The sequence below is a fragment of the Osmia lignaria genome, chromosome 11, assembly GCF_051020975.1.
Source record: "Osmia lignaria lignaria isolate PbOS001 chromosome 11, iyOsmLign1, whole genome shotgun sequence".
Classification (NCBI taxonomy): Eukaryota; Metazoa; Arthropoda; class Insecta; order Hymenoptera; family Megachilidae; genus Osmia; species Osmia lignaria.
In genome coordinates this window covers 4,344,066-4,363,460 of record NC_135042.1, presented here as the reverse complement: position 1 = coordinate 4,363,460, position 19,395 = coordinate 4,344,066, and the positions used below count along the sequence as shown (strand labels likewise).

Below are 19,395 nucleotides of genomic sequence, written 5' to 3'. Positions count from 1 at the left end.
CATTAATAGCAGAAATAATAATTACAAGTAGTAAATTTAATAAAAAAAAAAGTTTCCAAAATTTACCTTAACATCTCAACAAGGATAGACAGTGCATATCCAGCTGAACAAAGGATGTAGGATACCAAATTCGGATGTCAAGGACGAGATTCGGTAATGTAGGGTCAGATAGATATGTCCTACTCGGCCTTGAATGCAATAAGAATGCCGAAACTAGTAGAGAGGAAAGACAAACGAGATTGTCCGTGGGGGAACACGCAGGTGGCCTCGACGCCTTAAAATCCCATTAAGGTCTCATGTGCTGAGATTAGGCCACCGGACTCCAATGCCATCTTTGAGTAATGGCACGGAAAGTCCCCCTTTTCCGGTGTGCTGCTTTTGCACCGTCTTTCTATCTGACTACATTCGGGATTGATCTTTTAAAACATGACTTTTCACTGAGCTACCTGCTACCATGTCTTTTCTGATTACCCTTAACCATTCGAGTATTCCTCAACACAACTGTGCTACCCTTATTTCATATCAAGTCATCTCCAGAGTCTCCTAAAGTGAGAATTATTCTCATCCACGCAGAGGGGTGCACGAGAGTCGGTTTGGCGACGCAACGGATGTGTTGGCTCAAAGTTACGAGTGCAGAGAGGGTTAAAAAGCAGTGCGTAGAAATTGCATTATCGGAGAGAACGGCAAGGACCCGTCGTTACCACCGCGATCGGGATTCTGCGGTGGCGGTGGTAGCGCTAAGCGATAAAACGATCGCGCGGGTGCGCAGTGGCACATCAGGGCGGACTCTCGGAGCGGAAAACTGAATCGACTGGACCGAAAATGAATAGCGGCAGTTTTGCAGCACATTTGCGAAATAAATGATGGTATCGGCGGTGCGTTTGTCACGGCAGGTGGTGGGATGTCGGTCTGCCGGTAGGCAGAGGAAGAGGAGGCGGTGGCGGAGGAGGAGCAGGCTACAAGGGGTTCGTCAGCAGGGTATTCGAGAGCGTTAGGGTGGTAGTGGTGGTGAATCGAGTGCAGTGAGGGGTTTGTTCAGGGGGGGAAAGAGGGCAAACCGGGCGGCAGAAAGGGTAGGAGGGGAGTGATGTACTGCCCGTGTCGATAATTATCGGTGGCTGATTAACCGGCCGCCGGTTCGCGCCCCATAACTCTCGACGTCCGATTATTTTGCCCCGTTTGCCATGCACCAATTCCTATATAACGTGTTAGGCACGTCCTGCCGCACCGTTACATTATCACCTGCGGTGCAATACTGTCGCGCACCTTTTTGGAAACTATTGCCAGCTGCGGTGGGCCACAGCTATGCGGTTTCAAGATCATACTCGTTAGAATGACAATGACATTTTGTCAGGTAATAATATCGTGATGGGTCATTCTATAAGTAGTGTCATTTTTCTGAAATCTAACTTTAAACCGGATGCCTGGATCTTTTATAATATTAAAATAATATTAAAATAAAGTAATTGTGCTTATGTTAGTCAACAATGTTTGGAGATGAAATATTTCAATTAAAAAACCAGTACTGTACTAAAAAAGAAAATGAAGAAATTTTTTATAAAGTTTGCTTAGTAAGGGAAAAAAATTTCAACGAAAAGATTCCAACAGTAAATGCAAACCGTTTGCGATGTTTGGGTAAAAGAGATGGTTTAAAAGAGGAAAACCGTGAAAATACACAGCACATGTGGATGGACAGTGGATCTAGGGGTCGAGGCAATTTAACAGCGCAGTATAATTATAATCACGCGGTGAGAGAGCGCTTCAAGCCAATATTCCTCTATTAAGCGGCTATTTTTCGCGTCATTTCATATTCTCGCCGCTTGTTAAGCGTGTCCAACATTTAGGGGTCGTATTATCTATTCACCTGTCCACATTGTTGTACCTCGGTCAAGTTGAAATTGGACTTTTCGACAAACTTTCGTAATCAAAACGTACAGAACCATTCAATCATATTTATGCTTGGAATATTCAAACACATATCACTTCTATTTATTAGATTTATGGTACTGAAATTTCTTTAATTTAATTTATGAAGTCGAAAATATCGTTTTCACTTTTATTTTTAAATACTATTCTAACACGCTAATTGCCATAGCGAAAATGTTCCATGGTCAGTTCAATATCAGAAGGATTAGAAATCTGTGAAATCAACGATTGTAGTTGAAACGAGTCGGCATAGAAGTGATAATTACAGACTGGATTCGCGAGTACAATTTGCCACGCGCCTGTTTTCGGATAAAAGATAAGGTTGATCGGTGGCAGGCAACGTGCCGGTGCATTAGGGCCTCGAGGCATTGCGATCTCTGCTGCATTACTTTTCTTTCGCGACGACTGAAGCAATGCTGTATTTCGATCCGATCCGATCTGATTGGCCGACAAAGATAACCAAATACGCGATCAACGCGCGCCAAATAGGCAAATGAAGATGTAGGACGCGATAGGTGTCTTTTTCGCGCGATACCAGTTTTTCGTTGCACCCATCCCTGCGTCCAGATGTTACAAATACAGTTCTGCCAAGAAAATGGCAATTTAAGGAAAAGCGTGATCGAAATGAATTAGCTGAACGAGCGGCCTCTACATTCGATGGAATTACAGTACCAATTAACAAGTAATCGTGATAAATATGGTTGCGATATGGTTACATAAAACATTTAAAAATAGGTAAATTTTGACTCTTTCAAAAATACAATATAAATAAATTGTGCAACAAATGAAAACCGTCGGCAAAAGTGGATAGCAATTTTTTTTTTTTGTTTGATTTATCAGTCATTGGATAAATATTGACACGCGGGCAATTTGAGAGCGCAGATCGTCGAATTAACCAGTGGATGCTGGTCTATACTTTACAGAGGGGGTCGCAACCTATGCTATTTGCGCACAATGCATTACGGACGAAATATGCGGATAATACGAAACCACGGATACGGTTACGAATTCGTGGATAAAGCAATCGCGGAGAATTACAATAAATCCGCAGTTAATGTATACCAGCCAGCCGTTAGTTATTACGAGTTGGTCGAAACGCACTCTATTTACGCTCGCGCTCAACGTGATTCATAATACGCGCAGAGATAATGAGCAATTTGTAATATATCCGAATGTAATTCGCGACCAGTCCACCGTGTCGCGGATGCTGTTCAATTTAACGTCATATTTCACGGTTTTCTCTGACAAAAGTTTATCAATGCGTTTACTATTACGAATTCTATACTGATTCGCAATAGAATGAAATGAGATTGATAAAAGATTTATTTGAGCTTGATAGTTTTTCATTATTTTTAAGAGTTAAAAAGAAAGTTAATTTAACTTCTTTGCAAATTTTATGTTAAGGTACGTATTTTATTCGCCAATGATCCTCGAGACAATCAACAAACGTATTTAAACAACAGAAAATTATTTCCACTAGATATATCGAAGGATAAAAATATATCCTCTGAATTATGAAAGCAACAATTGCGTCGGAACGTTGTCCCGTCGTACGTTGCTTTCACTTTCATCCCCCAGAGTTACAGAGAACGTCATCGTTCTTTTTTTTTTTTTCTCCACGAGCGACACACCTCGTCCCTTCGTCGAGCACGATAGTTTACTGCTTCATTAGGTGGATAACTTTTTTAGGGGTTTTTAAAAAGCGTGAGAGTTTATGTTTGTTTGCCGGGAGTTTTAAAACAGTTTCGCCAGACCCTCTCGCACCCTCTTTTCGAGTTGCGGCACAGCTCGTCTGTGTGTCACGACCGCTTTTCAAGAAGAAAAAGAAACTTTTCACGGTAAATTTGAACAGAAACGATGCCACTGCTTTAACGTTTTGTCTCAAATTGCCCCGGCGTGGTTTCAATTATGCTTTGATTAAGAAAACTCGATGATTCTAATTAAATTTTTCATTTCATTATTAGTTTTATCTAACAGCATTGAAATACTGATTTATATAGAAATAACTGCTAAAAGTTAATATTTCAATGAAAACAAAAATTTGCCAAAATACATATATAGATGTAGAAAAATACATAAAGAATTCTATGCTTGAAAATGGATGCTGCAATATGCATAGACCGTCGCTTGGCATGATTTCTCTTTTTTGAATTTTTCCAATAAAAGCGAATAAACAATAAAAAATAATAGTACAGAATTTTTTAAGTCAGGCTAATAAAAAAATAAAAAATTCAATTTTTGATTACGATCTCTTAAACGGTAACCAATTCATGATTTTTCAGTGTTCCTTCGGAGTGTAGAAAAGCGTGGCGGGAAAACAATCGAATAAAAGTGGGAAGAGAGGAGTGCAAAAGGCGCTAAAACTCTCAATTACATTAACTCGATTCCGGTCGTCCGTTCCCGTGTCACGCCACTTGGAAGGGGTTAGTTAAGAGAACCGCTATTGGATTAGCGAGCCCCCAACCCGGTCGATTTACCTTCTCGAGTCCGCGTATCTGTACCTTCGTCGTTTGCACGTCGTACAAATCCCTTAAGCGAGCTTGCAATAAAGCACGGTTTATCGTTCGCCAAATGCAGCTACGTGTGAACCGCTTTGAAACGATCGGCTTTCAAAGATAAACCGGCTATTTGTTCGTCGTGCCACGAAATACAAAGACGTTCTTGATACCCGTTGACGCGTCCAAGATCGAACGTGTCTTCGGGTTTAATGAAGAAGAAGAAAAATCGAATCAACATGTGTACCTACTAGACAAAGTTTATCGCTGCAGCCCCTCGCAGTATAAAATTAAACAAAATATTTTTTAATTTTTTAATTTTTCGCAACGTATCGATGATGCCGACCGATTACTAAATAATTACCTTTACCACTACTAATTCTTATCAGCTGTCACTGAGTTAAATGTTAGGTTTTTGTGACTACCTGACAATTTTTCAAGTCCTTCTTTATGAAATACAGTCGATCAAAATGTCATCGTTCTTGACAGGCGTATTAGACAAAACTCAGAGATGAGCGAAACAATTAAATACCTATCAAGTTTACGGAGATACTGTGGAACTTTAAGTCGCGTCGCGTCGCGTCGATTCAGGGCCTTCAAAATTTGTAAACACATACCTAAGCAGATTAAGAGGCTCGTGATTTCAGAATGGAGTTCTTAGAATCATGGGATGTACTGTTTATAAACCGTACACAGAGTTATTGATCGACTTCCTAGTTGTAAAAATAGGTTAATATTTTCGCTTCGATGCGACGTATGACAGGATATGCACGTTGTTGATATTTCGAATGTTTCTGAACATATGGAAAGATTAATACTTTCAGAATCACAAATTTCTATCTTTGTCATCAAATTTTTAACAGTTGCTTGACAGTTATTGTAGTACATAACTTCAATTGCTTATCTAACAGCGACAAGCCCTCTCGAAAACTGTGTCTACTTTGAAAAAATTGCGTTCAATGATAAGATTTGCAGTTTATGAGGATATAAAACTAGCTAAAATTTATTCCAGAATATTTACCAAATATGTAAACCTTTTCACGTGATTTTCTTCGCAAAAAGAAGTTAAAACGTGCAAAAACTGGCTCAAACAATAAAACAAGGAATTCTTTACTGCTAGCATAAAGAAGATTACATTAGATAAAAAAAACAAATTGTAAAATTTGTAGAATACTTATACCACGATAAATAACAACTGTATGTCTTTTTATTCATTGTATTATTTCATCTAGAAATTGAAATGTCGCGGTAGAAAATAAACGTGCAAAGTGTTATTTATCTCACAATGTTAATTCTTTTTGCTTTTAGACTTTTATATAAAATTTAAAAAATCATAGTCCGAATTGAAGTTTAGAATACTTGTAGTGTTTGCAAACTTTCGGAAAACTAAATTGAACTAGAGACAATATCACTAATAAATATTAGACAAATCGCTAATAAATATGAATATTTAAATCCTTTCCTATCGTCAAAATTTCTATTTATTGCACTTTTTATTTTTCTATAAACAATTTTTGGATTGAATTGCGAAGAATACCGGAGGTCGCAATGAGTTTCGCCGTCCGACGGCCTACGGCAAAACAAAGAGAAACCTATTTCTTTACTTTTTTCTGATCTTTTTAATAATTTTTGAGCGGAATTGATACTGAAGATGTTCCTTACACATCTACTTTTTATGTAATTACTTTTATTAGCGATTGTCTTTTAAGAGTTGCGATAACTACACTTGCGATTTTATTATTGGACATAAAATGGAAGTAGAAAATTGAAATTGATTTCTACCGTCGCTCTGCTAAAGATACCTTTAAACTTGTAATTCATGTTTGTTTTTGTTTATTTGTACACCCCCTACACAAACTAAAATGCAATTTTCTTTGAAATCCGATCTTTCGATGTGGAAAATGATAAAACATAACGTTTTATTCTCTGACACTTGCCATTGTAAATCAATGTTCAATAAAATTAATAATTTTCATGCTGAAGTAGGTAGTAATGAAAAATTGTAGTAAGAACGTCAAAATGTCTTCTTGAAAATCAAGCATTTTCCACAAAGAAAAAAGAAAACTCCTTTTCAATCTAACCACCTTATTCTTCATCTCACATATTCTCGAAACAAAATGGAAAAATGTCTAATAAGAAAATGAGAACAACGAATGCAAAAAAGTACTTACGTTCCGTTATCGGCTAGCGCGGGCTGTGGCCAAGCACGTGGCACAGGTTCCTCCTTGAGTATCTGCCTCATGTCCTGAGGCGCGAAAACGAGAGGCGCCCGCGGGTGGTGATGCGGGGGCGGCGGTGGTGGAGCTACACTCGCCCCGTACAGCTTACGTCCCCAGTGGCCTTCGAGTTCGACGGGGCTTCCACCCCCGGTGGTGGCCCCGGTGCCACCCCCAGCGCCAAGTCCGAGCCATGGCGACCCCCCAGCACCCACGATCGTGGAGCTGGGCAGGAGACCACTCCACTCGTCGGACCGCGTCGTGAGGCCGTACGGACTCTCCTGGGGCAACAGGCTTTCACCTTCCCGTTGTCACCCTTTTCGAATAACGTTAATCGGCTCGTTCGCGAGCCGTTCGCGGTTGATCTGCGACAGAGAGACGCTCGCCCCTCGATCAGGACGCGTCTTCAGGGACAAGCATCAATCGCGCGGTATGGTGGTGCTGACGCCTCGTGGCTGCGCATCAATATCTTTACAACCTGTCACACCATGAAATCCCTTGCCGACCGCGTGTCGGCGCACACGCGTCCCGCGTTATACTACCCCGTAGATCACGAGCACGCGACTAATGATCGACGCCACGACTGCTCTCGTCTCCGCCGTTTGTTCCACTGAACCACTCTGTTTACTCACTCGGCTTTGTTTACAAAACCGGTCCGCCGTCCCTCTCGTCCCTCACTAAACTTTCTCACTCTCGGTATCACTCGGTATTTCCCGTTAAACACGCCGTAGTCTGATCGTCGGAGTAAACGACAGATGAAAAACTGGTGATCTCAATTTCTTCGGGATATCGAAACGTTCGATTGCTCGATCGTGGTCCCAAGCGTGTACCCGCGAACTCCTTCGAGATGTTCCAACGATCCACCTGGGATGATGTAATCGTGGCGGATACGCGTAGTGCAGGCGGTAATCTGAGCAGCGGGCAATGTCGATGTGGTGCGTATCGCCGGCACGAAAGTGTCGGTAGGGTGTCTCGTAACCAGAGGAGAGGTCCTTCGAGGTCCCCAGCCGCGCGTTGCTTCCCGTTACGGCGCCGCTTGTCGAATGTGTCAGGGCCGGCACGAGCGGCGTGCCAGCGGGTCCCAACGGGGACGGGCCTCCAACTTCTCGATGGGCGTGGCCTCTACTGACACGGCGCAACGACCAGCCTGCCGCTTTCGCCTTGCCCATTCTCCATTTTCCTCCAATCCAACGGCTTCCTTCCGACCAATCGGCTTGCTCATCCGTACGGATAGTTTCCACCCATCACGGATACCAAAGACGGTGGCGCCGCGACGGTAACGTCACGAGACTGTCAATCTGGCGCGCGCCGTCGACCCTTTAGGTAAGGGTTGCGTTCTTCTCCGTTCGATGCCAGCTTCGATTTATAATTGTCGAACTGCACAAACGCATTTTTACCCGAAACATATTTATATTCATTGAAAAAAATAATTGGAAATTAAAAATTCTTATGTATACCATTATCTCGTTGTATTAAATTAAATTGCACTGTCTTTCACTGATAGCATTATAAATACTGATGCAAATAAAATTTATAGTTAAAGACCAACAGTAAAACCCCATTAAAAACACCCTACCAGGTGAAATAAATCGCTTACATTCGACGCTGAGCAGGGACTTCATTTCGATGCCCACGTGTTGCAGTCGTTCGTACTGTCCTCCAAATTTGGATGCGTTTCTTTGCACGATGAATTCCATGAGCGACGCGTTACGAGGCGACAAAACGCGGGAAAAAAGGAAGCATAATCAGAGGACGGTTGAGAAGAAAATCGCAGCAATGACTGGCGTCCGAGTATTTGCAAGCTGGTACGCTGAAATGCACTCCGATGGCGGAGCACCGGTGTCCTTTCCTGGAGAGACGTCGACGTCTGGCAAGGAGAGGCTCTCTTGACGTGCAGACATTTAATGGCAGGAACGTCACGTACCGCGAAGAAACACCTCACTGTGATGTGGAAGCTGCCTCGAACTCGCACCTAGCCTGCCCCAGTTTTTATCGAGTTGCAATCAAGTACGGGGAAATCCATGGTCTCTCCCTCAGGAGATCAACGAGGCTTACTAGCAACTGGTTTACCTGATCTTCCTCTTGTCAGGTTTAGCGTTCTCGGTAATTTTCTACACCTGCTTATCACTTGTCTTCAAAGGAATAAGCGTTCAAAGAAGTTGTTGTTTTACTCGTGCATTGAAAATGTTTTCTAGGACTAGTTGACTATCATGGGGATCACCATGGTAGAAATTTAATTAGATTGAGTAATTAAGGATACATTGACAATTGAACTATTGAAATGGCAAATGCACCTAAGTTCAATAAAAATTTAATTTATAATCTCGTCTTTTTCCACCAATTCTCTAATTGATTTGATATAAAAATAGACTAATCATGCAAAACGAAGCCTTTAAAGTGACAAAGATATTAGGTACATAAATTTGAAAGTGCACGACGTTCTGGTGGGAAAAGTAACTATAGAATTTGTTTGAATAAATTTATGCGCTGGAAGGGACTGGCGAATTGTAAATTTAAGAGAGAAACAAGGAAGTCGGGTCCATAGTGTTTCTCAATGCTGTTACTTTGCCGTTGTAAGGCAATCTATTACTTTTAAATTCGTTTCGGAAGAGATTCATGGCTGAGAATCACTGGTTCGAGAGTGTGAGACCTATCAAGTAAAGATAATGCTTTCTGTGTCGGGTAATTTGACTTCCCTCCCTTTTTTCCTCGATGGACCTTGCAGATAAGCTCTTCTCAAGTACTTTACATTTACAAGCAATTGGAACGTCTCGAGGTTGATCCTCCTCCGTTAAATGTAATTAAAAAATAGTTCATGATAACTGGAAATATTTGTAAATTATTTATGCAAGATTTTCTTAAAGAAGGAGATTGCTTGAAAAATTCATATCATCTATAACGAAGCTTAATGACTGATTACAAGCGTCATTATAAAGCGTTTGAGATGTACGCGTGCCGAACCGGTTTCATTCCTTTCCATTTTTTTTCTATTTGTTCTTTAAAAGATCGTCGCTCTTTCAGAGTCGTGATTCATGAGATCCCTCTCGGCTGCCCAACGGCCTGTAACATTGCCATCTTATGGCAATGACGCGAGTAGTCTAGAGCGTGAAAGTCCATTTAGAAGCGGAGCTGCCACTTTTTCCTTCTTCATTCTTTGATCCGTGAAAAAACCTCTTCGTTCATTGACAATAAAAATGTAATATTTGATTTCTGCTCTTCGATTCGGCTATTTTTTTTAAATACTTGAAAGGCAATGAAAAAGAAAATATAACATTTGGGTTAAGATGAGATATTCTCAAATCTGAATAGCAAAAATTGTAGCACAGCTTAGGTGATTGGAAATGACGGGTCACGTTCGTACAAGTGTCTTAAATATTCGGCTAATCCGATGGCAAACGGTGTCAACGCGGCTAAATGTCTCAATGATGTCAAATGAACATCACTGCACCGACCAAATCCAATTACAAATCAGTAGGGTCATGGGATTCCGCACTACTATGGTTTGCAGTTCTGATGCACCCTACCTAGTCCACCATAAAAGCGTCCTAAGTCTATTATTCAACTATGATAATATTTCGATTCTGGTTTCCCTGTTTGTTCTGTTATGCACAGAACTTGCTCCTCCATATGCCGACTGAAACCTCGAAGAGCCTGAAAACAGTTCAATACCAGGTTAATTTTGATCCACACTCGATTCAATGTGTTAAAATGCGCCCACTTGGCAGCACCTTTGAAATGACGGTGCACGAAGTTCGCGTGCGATGCAGGGACAGTCCTTTGAAAGCTAACAGAGACGCATCCTCCAAGTGAACCACATTTTACCCCACTGTAATACCATCCATAGGTGAACCCCTCTAGCGTGATGTACCAGCGTTAGAGCTGGTGTATCCTGCGAAGGAAGGGTCCTGTCAAAGATGTCCTGACATATGTGATGCTTATGTAGGGTGGCAGCCCCCGGGCTCACGAATTCGGAACATGTGCGTCGACCAGAACCGTCCAGAATTCTATGACCGAGTTTGTTTGTACTTGTACGCGCGAATCGTGAAGTGGATGCGTGATTATCTTTGTCTTCGTTATCATTGCGAGGGACATCAACCTGTCAATCGTTAGACGCATTTATGCATTCATTTACTGATGCTTCTGAAAAAAGAAACACACACTTAAAATTTTTTTTATATCAATTGAAAGTAGATTATTTCAATTTTGTGGAATAATTCATTCTATGGGGTCAGGCTTTTACATTAAAGGTAAGAAGAACGATAGAAATTTTTGTAAACCCTTAAAAAATGAAACATGATTTTTCCATTATGATAGAGAGACGAACGTATTATTTTACTGGCACCAGCTTCAAATTCACCAAAAAAAGAAGAAATAGGGACAATGCCCAATATTGTACATACTCGTTTAGTTCAGCATTTGGTACGACAATACGGCTGATCAGCGCATCGGTGCACGATTATAATGATAATACCGCCCTCCGTTTCGAATGGGGGCGAGACTACGGAGGTGCGCAATGCCCCCTAAGGGGTGCTCAAGTTTTTCGGCTAAAGTTTTTCCTACGCAGATGCGCCTCCGGACGGGACCATTTATTAGCACGGCTATCCTGCTTCTATGCTCCCATTCAAAAGGGCTGGACAACAACAGGTTGCCGCGTCAACGTCATTAGCTATTGCGTTTTTGTTTCCTAGCCCTTTGGGGTTTACCTTTGCTGAGATAAAGGCCGCAAACCTTCCCAGTTAATCCTTCCTTTCAGAAAATAATCTGAAGGTACGATCTTGTCGTGGAAAGAAGTTTTTGATTGAGGATAGGCGAGCTGTAACAAACATTTTGCATGTATAATTTCACGATGTTGATAAATGAATCCTATTTGTATCTGTTTTGGGGAAATTTAAATGGCTTACCCCTTTTATTATTCATTTGATTCATTATTTTATGAAAATTTTAAAAAATTACTATAATTTATTATATTATATTCCCAGTCTCTGTAGAAATTGTGGTTATATATTTTTTTTTCATTAGTAAATAGCTCAGTTCGATAGATTCTTTATATTTATCGTTTCCTCCAAGTTCTATCTACTAAGAAATAACATCTGTTATCGTGATAAATGCAAAGAGGTAAATTTGATGGCATACGAAATTTCTATACATTTTGGGAAAGTTCGAGAAAGCACTTCATGATTTATTCCACACAGACCCAGGAACATGGAACCGCAACCGCAAGTAAGCTCCTCCTACCATGCCCGAGGACGCGTCTGTTTCCATAAACCAAATTATTTTTATACGCAGGGATCTACGTTTTCGTGAATTAATGATAAGCTTGTACGGTCACTCGATACGTCGGTGACCATTCTGCGATCCCTATGACATACATACAAGTGGATAAAACTGCCGAACCACAGTTGCGGCTTTTCCATTTTCTTTCAATACCCATAATGGAGAGATTTGTTTCACTTCCCCTTGTCTTACCGTTCATTTATCATTCTTCCATTCCTAATACCAAAGAATTCTACTATTTTTCTAAAAAGAAATTAGAAAGCTAAAATTTTGTTATCAATTTTAAAATAAATGTAGTTAGGTACTTACATTTGATTGGCAAAGGTTCCGTCATAATGCTCGTTTACGAAATGACAATGCGAACATTCGGTTACAGATTTGCCGGGATAACAATCGACTGAGTGGCACGAATTACCACTGACCCTGTACATTGGCGATTTCAGCGAAGGTTCGTCGAAGGGGCGGAAATGCTCGTGCGCTGTGTCGTTAACCGATCGTTTTGGGGATGAACACGGGAAATTCGGCCAGTTAGCTAAAATGTAACGATGCATCCAGGTCGAGAAATCGTTCCGGTGAGAGGCGATACGGTGATCCACGGGGGTGGAGAATGCGCTGGTCGAAGATAGGACACCCACGAGGGTAGTAGGGATACACGACCTCCCTGCGTGCACCAAGGATTACCGAAACTGTACCTTGCTCTATGATACTCCTCTTTAAATGCTATCAGACATTTTTATGCTAATAAAATTAAGTAAGCAAATTCAGAAGAAGATTAACCATTAATCAACCACCCATGGGATGTTCAGCTGCTAAATTATAAATAATGTTCACATTTGTATGGAGAAAAGTTATCAGGGTGGACAAAACAGGCATGAAGCAAACGCACCCAAGCCACGCACGAAGTTGAAGAAGAAGAAGAAGAAGAAATAGAAGGAGGAACAAAAACTGAGTGGTGAAGGTGAGAGAAGGGAGAGAAGCAGACGTGGTGAGAGAAAGAGGGGTAGGAGGATAAGGGAGAGGTTTCCAACGCTGTCGATGGGACGTGTATCCGCTGGATTGCGGCCTCGTTCGAGAATCCTCATGGGAAGATGCCATCTTGTTCTGCTATGTAGGTATCCACTGCCCGCCAGCCCGATGTCCTGCCACCCCTTTGCATAAACTTACAGACGGACGATGACGTCAGGCAACAAAGACGTTCAACTCTTGTTGAGATATCGATTTGGTATTTGGATTGTCGTGCCTAGGTATCTGGAAATATTACGAAACTTCATTTTCTTCGGCATCTTAACACGTTGATGACACATTCACACATTAATGACATAAATTTTCAAAATTACCTGGTATTATGAATCATTCGTCAATTTTTAACAAAGCACAGTAAGATTTTCATCAAAATCTAATTACGAATGACGGTGTTGAAACGCAACGATGATTATATAGTGGAAAATTTCAACAAATCAACTGATTATCATCTACAGTGCGGACACAACATTTATAGTACCGTCGGGAAAAATATCCACGATAAGTGCGATCCACGTGTAGTATACAAATGCTATTTTATTTATTGAACCGTTGTACGCAAAAAGGTTCTTTCGGATCGCCATGCCGGATGGCATACACATTTTATCGGCTTTAATTGGGCGCCACCGCATATTCCCGGTTAATTAATACGAAAAATTGCCAATGTTAATATCGCATGCATTACCTATTTGAAACGGTCTGTTGCATCGGCGCACGGACCGATGCACCGTGAAGGGTCACCTGAACACACATGGTGATATTAACGTATTTTGTTATAATTACCAAACATTCAGTCGTGGTAAACGTTCCGCGATTCTCATTCGACAATTTCATCTTCCTGTTTATTGTTATCTTTATTGAAACATTCGTTGAAAGTGTGATAATTACAAGGCGACTCGTTAACATGGTCCATATGGAATACTTCCATTACCTGTAATAATAATCAAGAGTCTAATATGCATATTTTGTATTATTTTTAAATTAATAGTTGTTAGTTAAAAAAGACTATTAATTTATCATGTTGGGTATCCATTAATTCATGGGTATCCAAAAATGATAATTAATTATCCTGAAAGCATATCTGAAAATCAAGAAAATATGTAGAACAAGTGTTTATATTTTATATGAAAATATATTGTAATACACCCTGTACATGGGGGTCGTCGACCGTTCAATGACATTGGTCGAACAGTTTTACAGAGTAAACGGCATTTTCGGTAAAATGTTTCCCAAACTATCGGTAGTCGCAAGTTTACGGTCAGTTAATCGAGTTACGAATCGACGAGCCGATTAAACTGCGCAAAATCACTTCTTCCATTTGAGAACCCCACCGAGGCCGGGTAAATAACGAATTGAAAATCAATGGTATTACGAGATTATGCGTTTATTGGTAGAGAGCTAGTAGAGTTACCGATGCCCAGAGCAGTAATATCGAGTAATTGCGTAAACGCACCCGAATCCCTCTGTGTGCCTCTCCACCCCCTTAACCTAACCCGCGAATGTGATCACCCGTCCATGGAATTTCGCACATTCGTGCAATCGCTTGCGATGTTTAAAATAATTATCCTGATATTTTCCCTTGTGTTTTTTTTTTAACCTTTCCACTGCTGATTGCTCACTTTTTATTGGTTATCGATTTCAGAAAACAAATATGATGGAAACGCGACCAATACACGAGGGGTGGAAATATACAACTTTCGCTATAAATAAATATCAGTTAATTTAATTATCAATTAGTTACGTTTTAAATATTAATATACTTACTTTGCATAAATTTATTTAGAATACTGACTTTTGTAAAATATTAAATATTAAGCTCATTGCGACCCCTTTCTATTATACAAATTCGTCTATTGCTAATTTCTGTTTGTTTAATTGTTTAGGATTTCTGATCAAACAAAATATCTCGACATTTATAGTGTAAACTATAGCAGCAGAGGATGATTCAATACCTTGGTTTACTCCCAGTGGCAATCAAAGTAACGCTTTGTACTAAAGGACAATGTGTCAGGGTCTTGTCCGACGACGTTCTCGCAATATTAGCCACCATGAGATGTGTGTATTTCACACATTAACGTGTTTACTCAGGACTGATTCCGGGCTCCGTTTGCGACACATTGCGTGCAATATCCACTGTTTGTTCCACGGCTCGCTTAATTTGGAAACCCTGTTTTCTTATTTCCTCTGTAAATTTGATATTATCCTGCTCCCTACATTGGGGATGTTATACAAAAAATAAAACATTTGTATCACATCACATTATGTATCATTCATAAATGTTTGAGTACCTATAATTTTTCACGCTACAATTTTTCAATATAAATTTAATTGGAAATCAATGAAAATACAGTTTCTTCCTGAAACTGCCAGCTGAACAGTGTATCTAAAGTAACAATTAAAATCGACCAAAGTAATTATGTCCACGATTCCTACAGACTATCATTACCAAAGTTGAAGAAACAACAGAAAGCTCATTATGTGTGCGCTAACAAAGCAGTAACGACACAATCTCGTTGGCGGTGCAATTATACACGAAGGAATAGGGGTAAGATCAAGAAGAGGGTCGAACAGGGTGTAACACGGTGCGGTGGATCGACAGTGGATAGCGGTAATTCCGTCACGCCATAAAGGTTGCTTTTTATCGTCTACCACCCTGTACGCCCATCCAACGAGATCCTATGGTCTGTGTCAGACGCCAAGGTATTTCTAGTGCTTCCTCTTCTATTCTAGCCTTCGTTTCTAACTTGCACGTGCCGCTTGATTGTTCAGGTTTTATTATCACTCGTTGGTCCCCGACTACTCGTTCATTCGTTGTATCCGTTCGCGGTCACGGAAACGACCCACTGCTACCATGCCGACGAAAATAAACGTCGGGGTTAATCGTTTTTCTACCCGTTGCACGACGATACAGAAACAATGCCTGCTTTGATTGCATTTATCCAATCGTTGCATATCAAATTTGAAATTTATCGCTTTCGCGGCTCGTACTCGTTGATTTCAACCCGTCAAGCTGGCAAAATTTGGAATTATTATTTCTCATTTTCAAATTTGTAATTTTGCAAATTTTTTCATCAGAAGTAGTGAGACACAAAAAAAAATTTTTCATTTATTCAACAGCCGCGCAATCAAACTGTGTATTTTAATCATTTCACGAAAGCGACTCCTGTTTTTGAACAATTTAAAACGCTTCCATTAATATTCGCCGTCAATATTCAAAAGTCGACTGATAAATAAATTATCGCGAAAGAAGAAACAGGTTGGAGGAGTGGAAAAACGAGACCGGTTGCGAAACCATTGTGCCGTGGACCGACAGCAAATGGAATTAGCGGACAGTTTAGTCCGGTCGAGTCGCGGAATAGAGGTTGCATTTTTACGGTCATATTAATACGGCCGGAAACATACTATGATCGGGTTTGTAATGCACCCCTGGGGGCCCGTGTGATATGATACATTTGCTTTGCATACAGGATAGCGAGGCGAGTTCACAGCGAGGAGAGAAATGATGGCGAGAGGAGAGAAAGAGAGCGGGAAAGTGTGGGCAAATACAAACGTGACTGCATTTCATGGCAAATTACAAACACGTGGAAATGGTAGTAGAATCGACGGGAGGTGCCATCGATGGTGTTTCCTCGTATCTGTTCGAACGCTCGCCGACCAATTATACCTGTTTATTGCGAAACGTTCAGTTCGTTCGCGCCTTGGCTACAAATTATATACATTGTTTATAACTGGATAATTAAAATTTGCTTGGAAAAATTGTAAGCTTTTCATTAATTTCCATTAAATCAAAGAATAGATTACCTTAATCCCTTTGTTTAATAATAACCAATAATAATTACCATTATCTTTAACAATCTTTAGCCTATAGTACCAGATGTAATGATTTTGTGCACTGAAGTAACATTAACCATAGCCAGCTTTTCTAATACGAGAATCCAGTTAATCCTTGTAATTAGATATCCTGACTTACGATTGCTCAGAGGGGTTGGAAATTCGTCATATCTTGACGAAAATCCCTCGTATAGTGTCTCAAATTTCCGCAGGGTTGCATGAGCCTGGAAAGAATGAATCATGTATTAGTATTGCCATATTTGCAGCATAGATACAGTTGGCGGAAAGGATGCATAATTCTGTAAAAAGTATATGCTATTTCCTTCAAGGTATTAGAATTAAACTTTCTATAATATTTAATATTTTTTCTGTATCTTCACATATCTCCTTGTATATTTTTCAATTTTGTGTTCCAGCGTTCGAATTTGATGTATTTTCATTCTTGTCCAATTTTACAACCGCACTATATCGTTTCCACCGACTATACCGGTTCGTTTATGACGTCACAGTTCGACAGGACATAAATCCTGAAGCGGACGAGGCAGAAACTTCGAGCGGGCAGCCACGTCGTACCATGTGTTTCGATAAAGAGCATCTGTACGCAAGAAAGAAAAGAATTCCTCCTCTCTTGTTTCCATCGCTTGTCACCCCTTTCAGAGAAACCCCTTCCTCACGGCTCGACCTCGACCACAACGCTAATTCATGGTCGGTGACATCTCGTTGCCTTCGTAACAAGTACTATTGTCCTGGACCAACTTGATCGTACGGCATTGTGCCACCCTCGAGTGCAATGCCGCGTGTCCGAAGTGGTACCTGGTGGAATAAATGTTCACTGAACAATTTTTAAAACTGATCGAACCGAGTGCTATAATTGTTTGTTTGAAAACAACCTCCATAGTGCTGCCTGTCTGAACTCGCAGATGTCACTGATTATTCTCGCCTCTTCGTCAAATCTCTGCTAAAGAGTCATTCTAATTGTGCTGTCAAAAATGAATTTTTGAACATTTTTTTTTATCAAGATGCTATTATAATTTTGCCAAAAAATAAAAATTTTTAATCTTTGCTTCAATTTTCCAATTTTAAGCTTTAAATTCATATGCCCCAAGTGCCATTTTACAATACTTTTACGTCATCAAATCATGTGAGATTTTATAGGAGATTATCGAAGGTAAGAGGGATCCAGTTAAAATTTGCGTTCGGTGTCCACAGATATTTGCTTGGAAACCGGTAGTTATCTGTTGGTAAATGAACACATGGTGGATGGTTATGGTGAGTGAATACGGCACCCTCTGTTTGGATTACAGGCCCGAAGCTTCGTTGGCGTCTATAAACAGAGATAAAGGAGAGGAAGGCGAGCGGGTGCGGAGAACCACGTTTTCGCTACCGCTATGACAGATTGAGAGAAAGGCATCGTCCTTTGGTGACCAACGAGGCGTTTCGCCACCTATATCCACCCTATAATGCCAGACAATGGCACTATACTCCATTTCGTTGCATGTGCACTATAACATCAATACCACTTCGAAATTTTCTAGTGATCGTATCAACTCTTCGTCGTTCACGTAAGACACTTGGCGATAATATGTCTGTTGACGTGTGCACACCTGTTCGTTTATTGAAGTTCAATCCGAGTAATGTGCATTACGACTTGTGATTATTTTTATAGTGTCTTCAGTGAAAAATAATTTTTTAAGGAACAGTATAAAATTTACAAAATAAAAGCAATATGAAATAGAAAGTTAAATTAAAATTGTGCCTCTCTCTGTGTTCCGCTATCCGAGGGCTAATTTAAGACTGTTCCTTATTTTCATTAAAAAAATTTTAAAATTTTAGAACATTTTGAATTTCATTTTGCTGTTCAAAGATGCATACCTATAATAATCGCGTTTAAACAAAACAGCACATTGTTTTGCAAACTTTATTGTATAGAACGTAATCAAAAGTAGCATCGCAGAGAGATGATTTCATGCGTGTATAAAGGTGGAATAGCTAGGTAAGGTATCTGTGATGCTGTTGCAAACAACGGTCGTTCAGATATGGGAATGACAATGCTGGCCGACCAAAACGCACGTTAGAGACGGTCTAACTGCCGTCTCTTATTGAAACATCATCTCTAGTTACCAGTATGAAAGCGACTATCCATACAGCGAATGTTCTCAAGATATCATTTGTCCTTCATTTTTTCTTTTTAGCAAATGTAACGATCCTTTCTTTCTTTTTACATCTTTTATTAGACTACAGATATTCAAAGTTACGTAAAGATATTAGATAGAAATTAAAGAATGTTAAAATTACTCAGAAATCATTAAATACGATTAATAATTATTTTAAAATAGTGCAACTAAATTGTAGTAAAAAATAAAATTTACATTTTCTTTCTCCACCAAATTGAATTGTACACGTTTGAAACAGATCAATTACGTGTAAAGAACCATCGAGACAAGTTTCGTTACACATCGAACAAGAAGCGACCAGAATAAACCGATAAAACCAAAAAGGATCGAGCCACTTGTTTCAATTGCAAACAGATGTGGACATGATATCAGTGTGCGCTCACCCCCTCTTTAGAATTCAGCCCTCTCAATCTTTTTTAGAACACAGCCATCGTTCAAACTTGCTAAATGTAGAGATAC

General features: G+C 40.1%; 1 protein-coding gene and 1 long non-coding RNA gene across 2 annotated transcripts in view; both read right to left on the bottom strand.

Annotated features, from left to right (window-relative positions):
* Positions 1 to 11,445, bottom strand: part of kn (EBF transcription factor knot) — a 74,907-nt gene extending 63,462 nt beyond the window's left edge. The window contains exons 1-4 of the mRNA XM_076690841.1: positions 11,038 to 11,445; positions 10,366 to 10,777; positions 8,235 to 10,288; positions 6,593 to 8,014 (exon numbers count right to left, since the gene is read on the bottom strand). Of these exons, the coding sequence (XP_076546956.1) occupies positions 6,593 to 6,663 (71 nt within the window). The 5' untranslated portion in view covers positions 6,664 to 8,014; positions 8,235 to 10,288; positions 10,366 to 10,777; positions 11,038 to 11,445. The remainder of the gene's footprint in view (positions 1 to 6,592; positions 8,015 to 8,234; positions 10,289 to 10,365; positions 10,778 to 11,037) is intronic.
* Positions 11,446 to 11,546: 101 nt separating this feature from the next.
* On the bottom strand, positions 11,547 to 18,418 carry LOC143305837 (uncharacterized). The gene is made up of 9 exons (XR_013063034.1): positions 17,653 to 18,418; positions 17,336 to 17,575; positions 16,771 to 16,986; positions 14,884 to 15,141; positions 13,715 to 13,862; positions 12,221 to 13,159; positions 12,104 to 12,154; positions 11,784 to 11,995; positions 11,547 to 11,713 (listed from the first exon to the last, which is right to left on the bottom strand). It is a non-coding gene; the product is annotated as an uncharacterized LOC143305837 (long non-coding RNA).
* Positions 18,419 to 19,395: the final 977 nt, after the last annotated feature.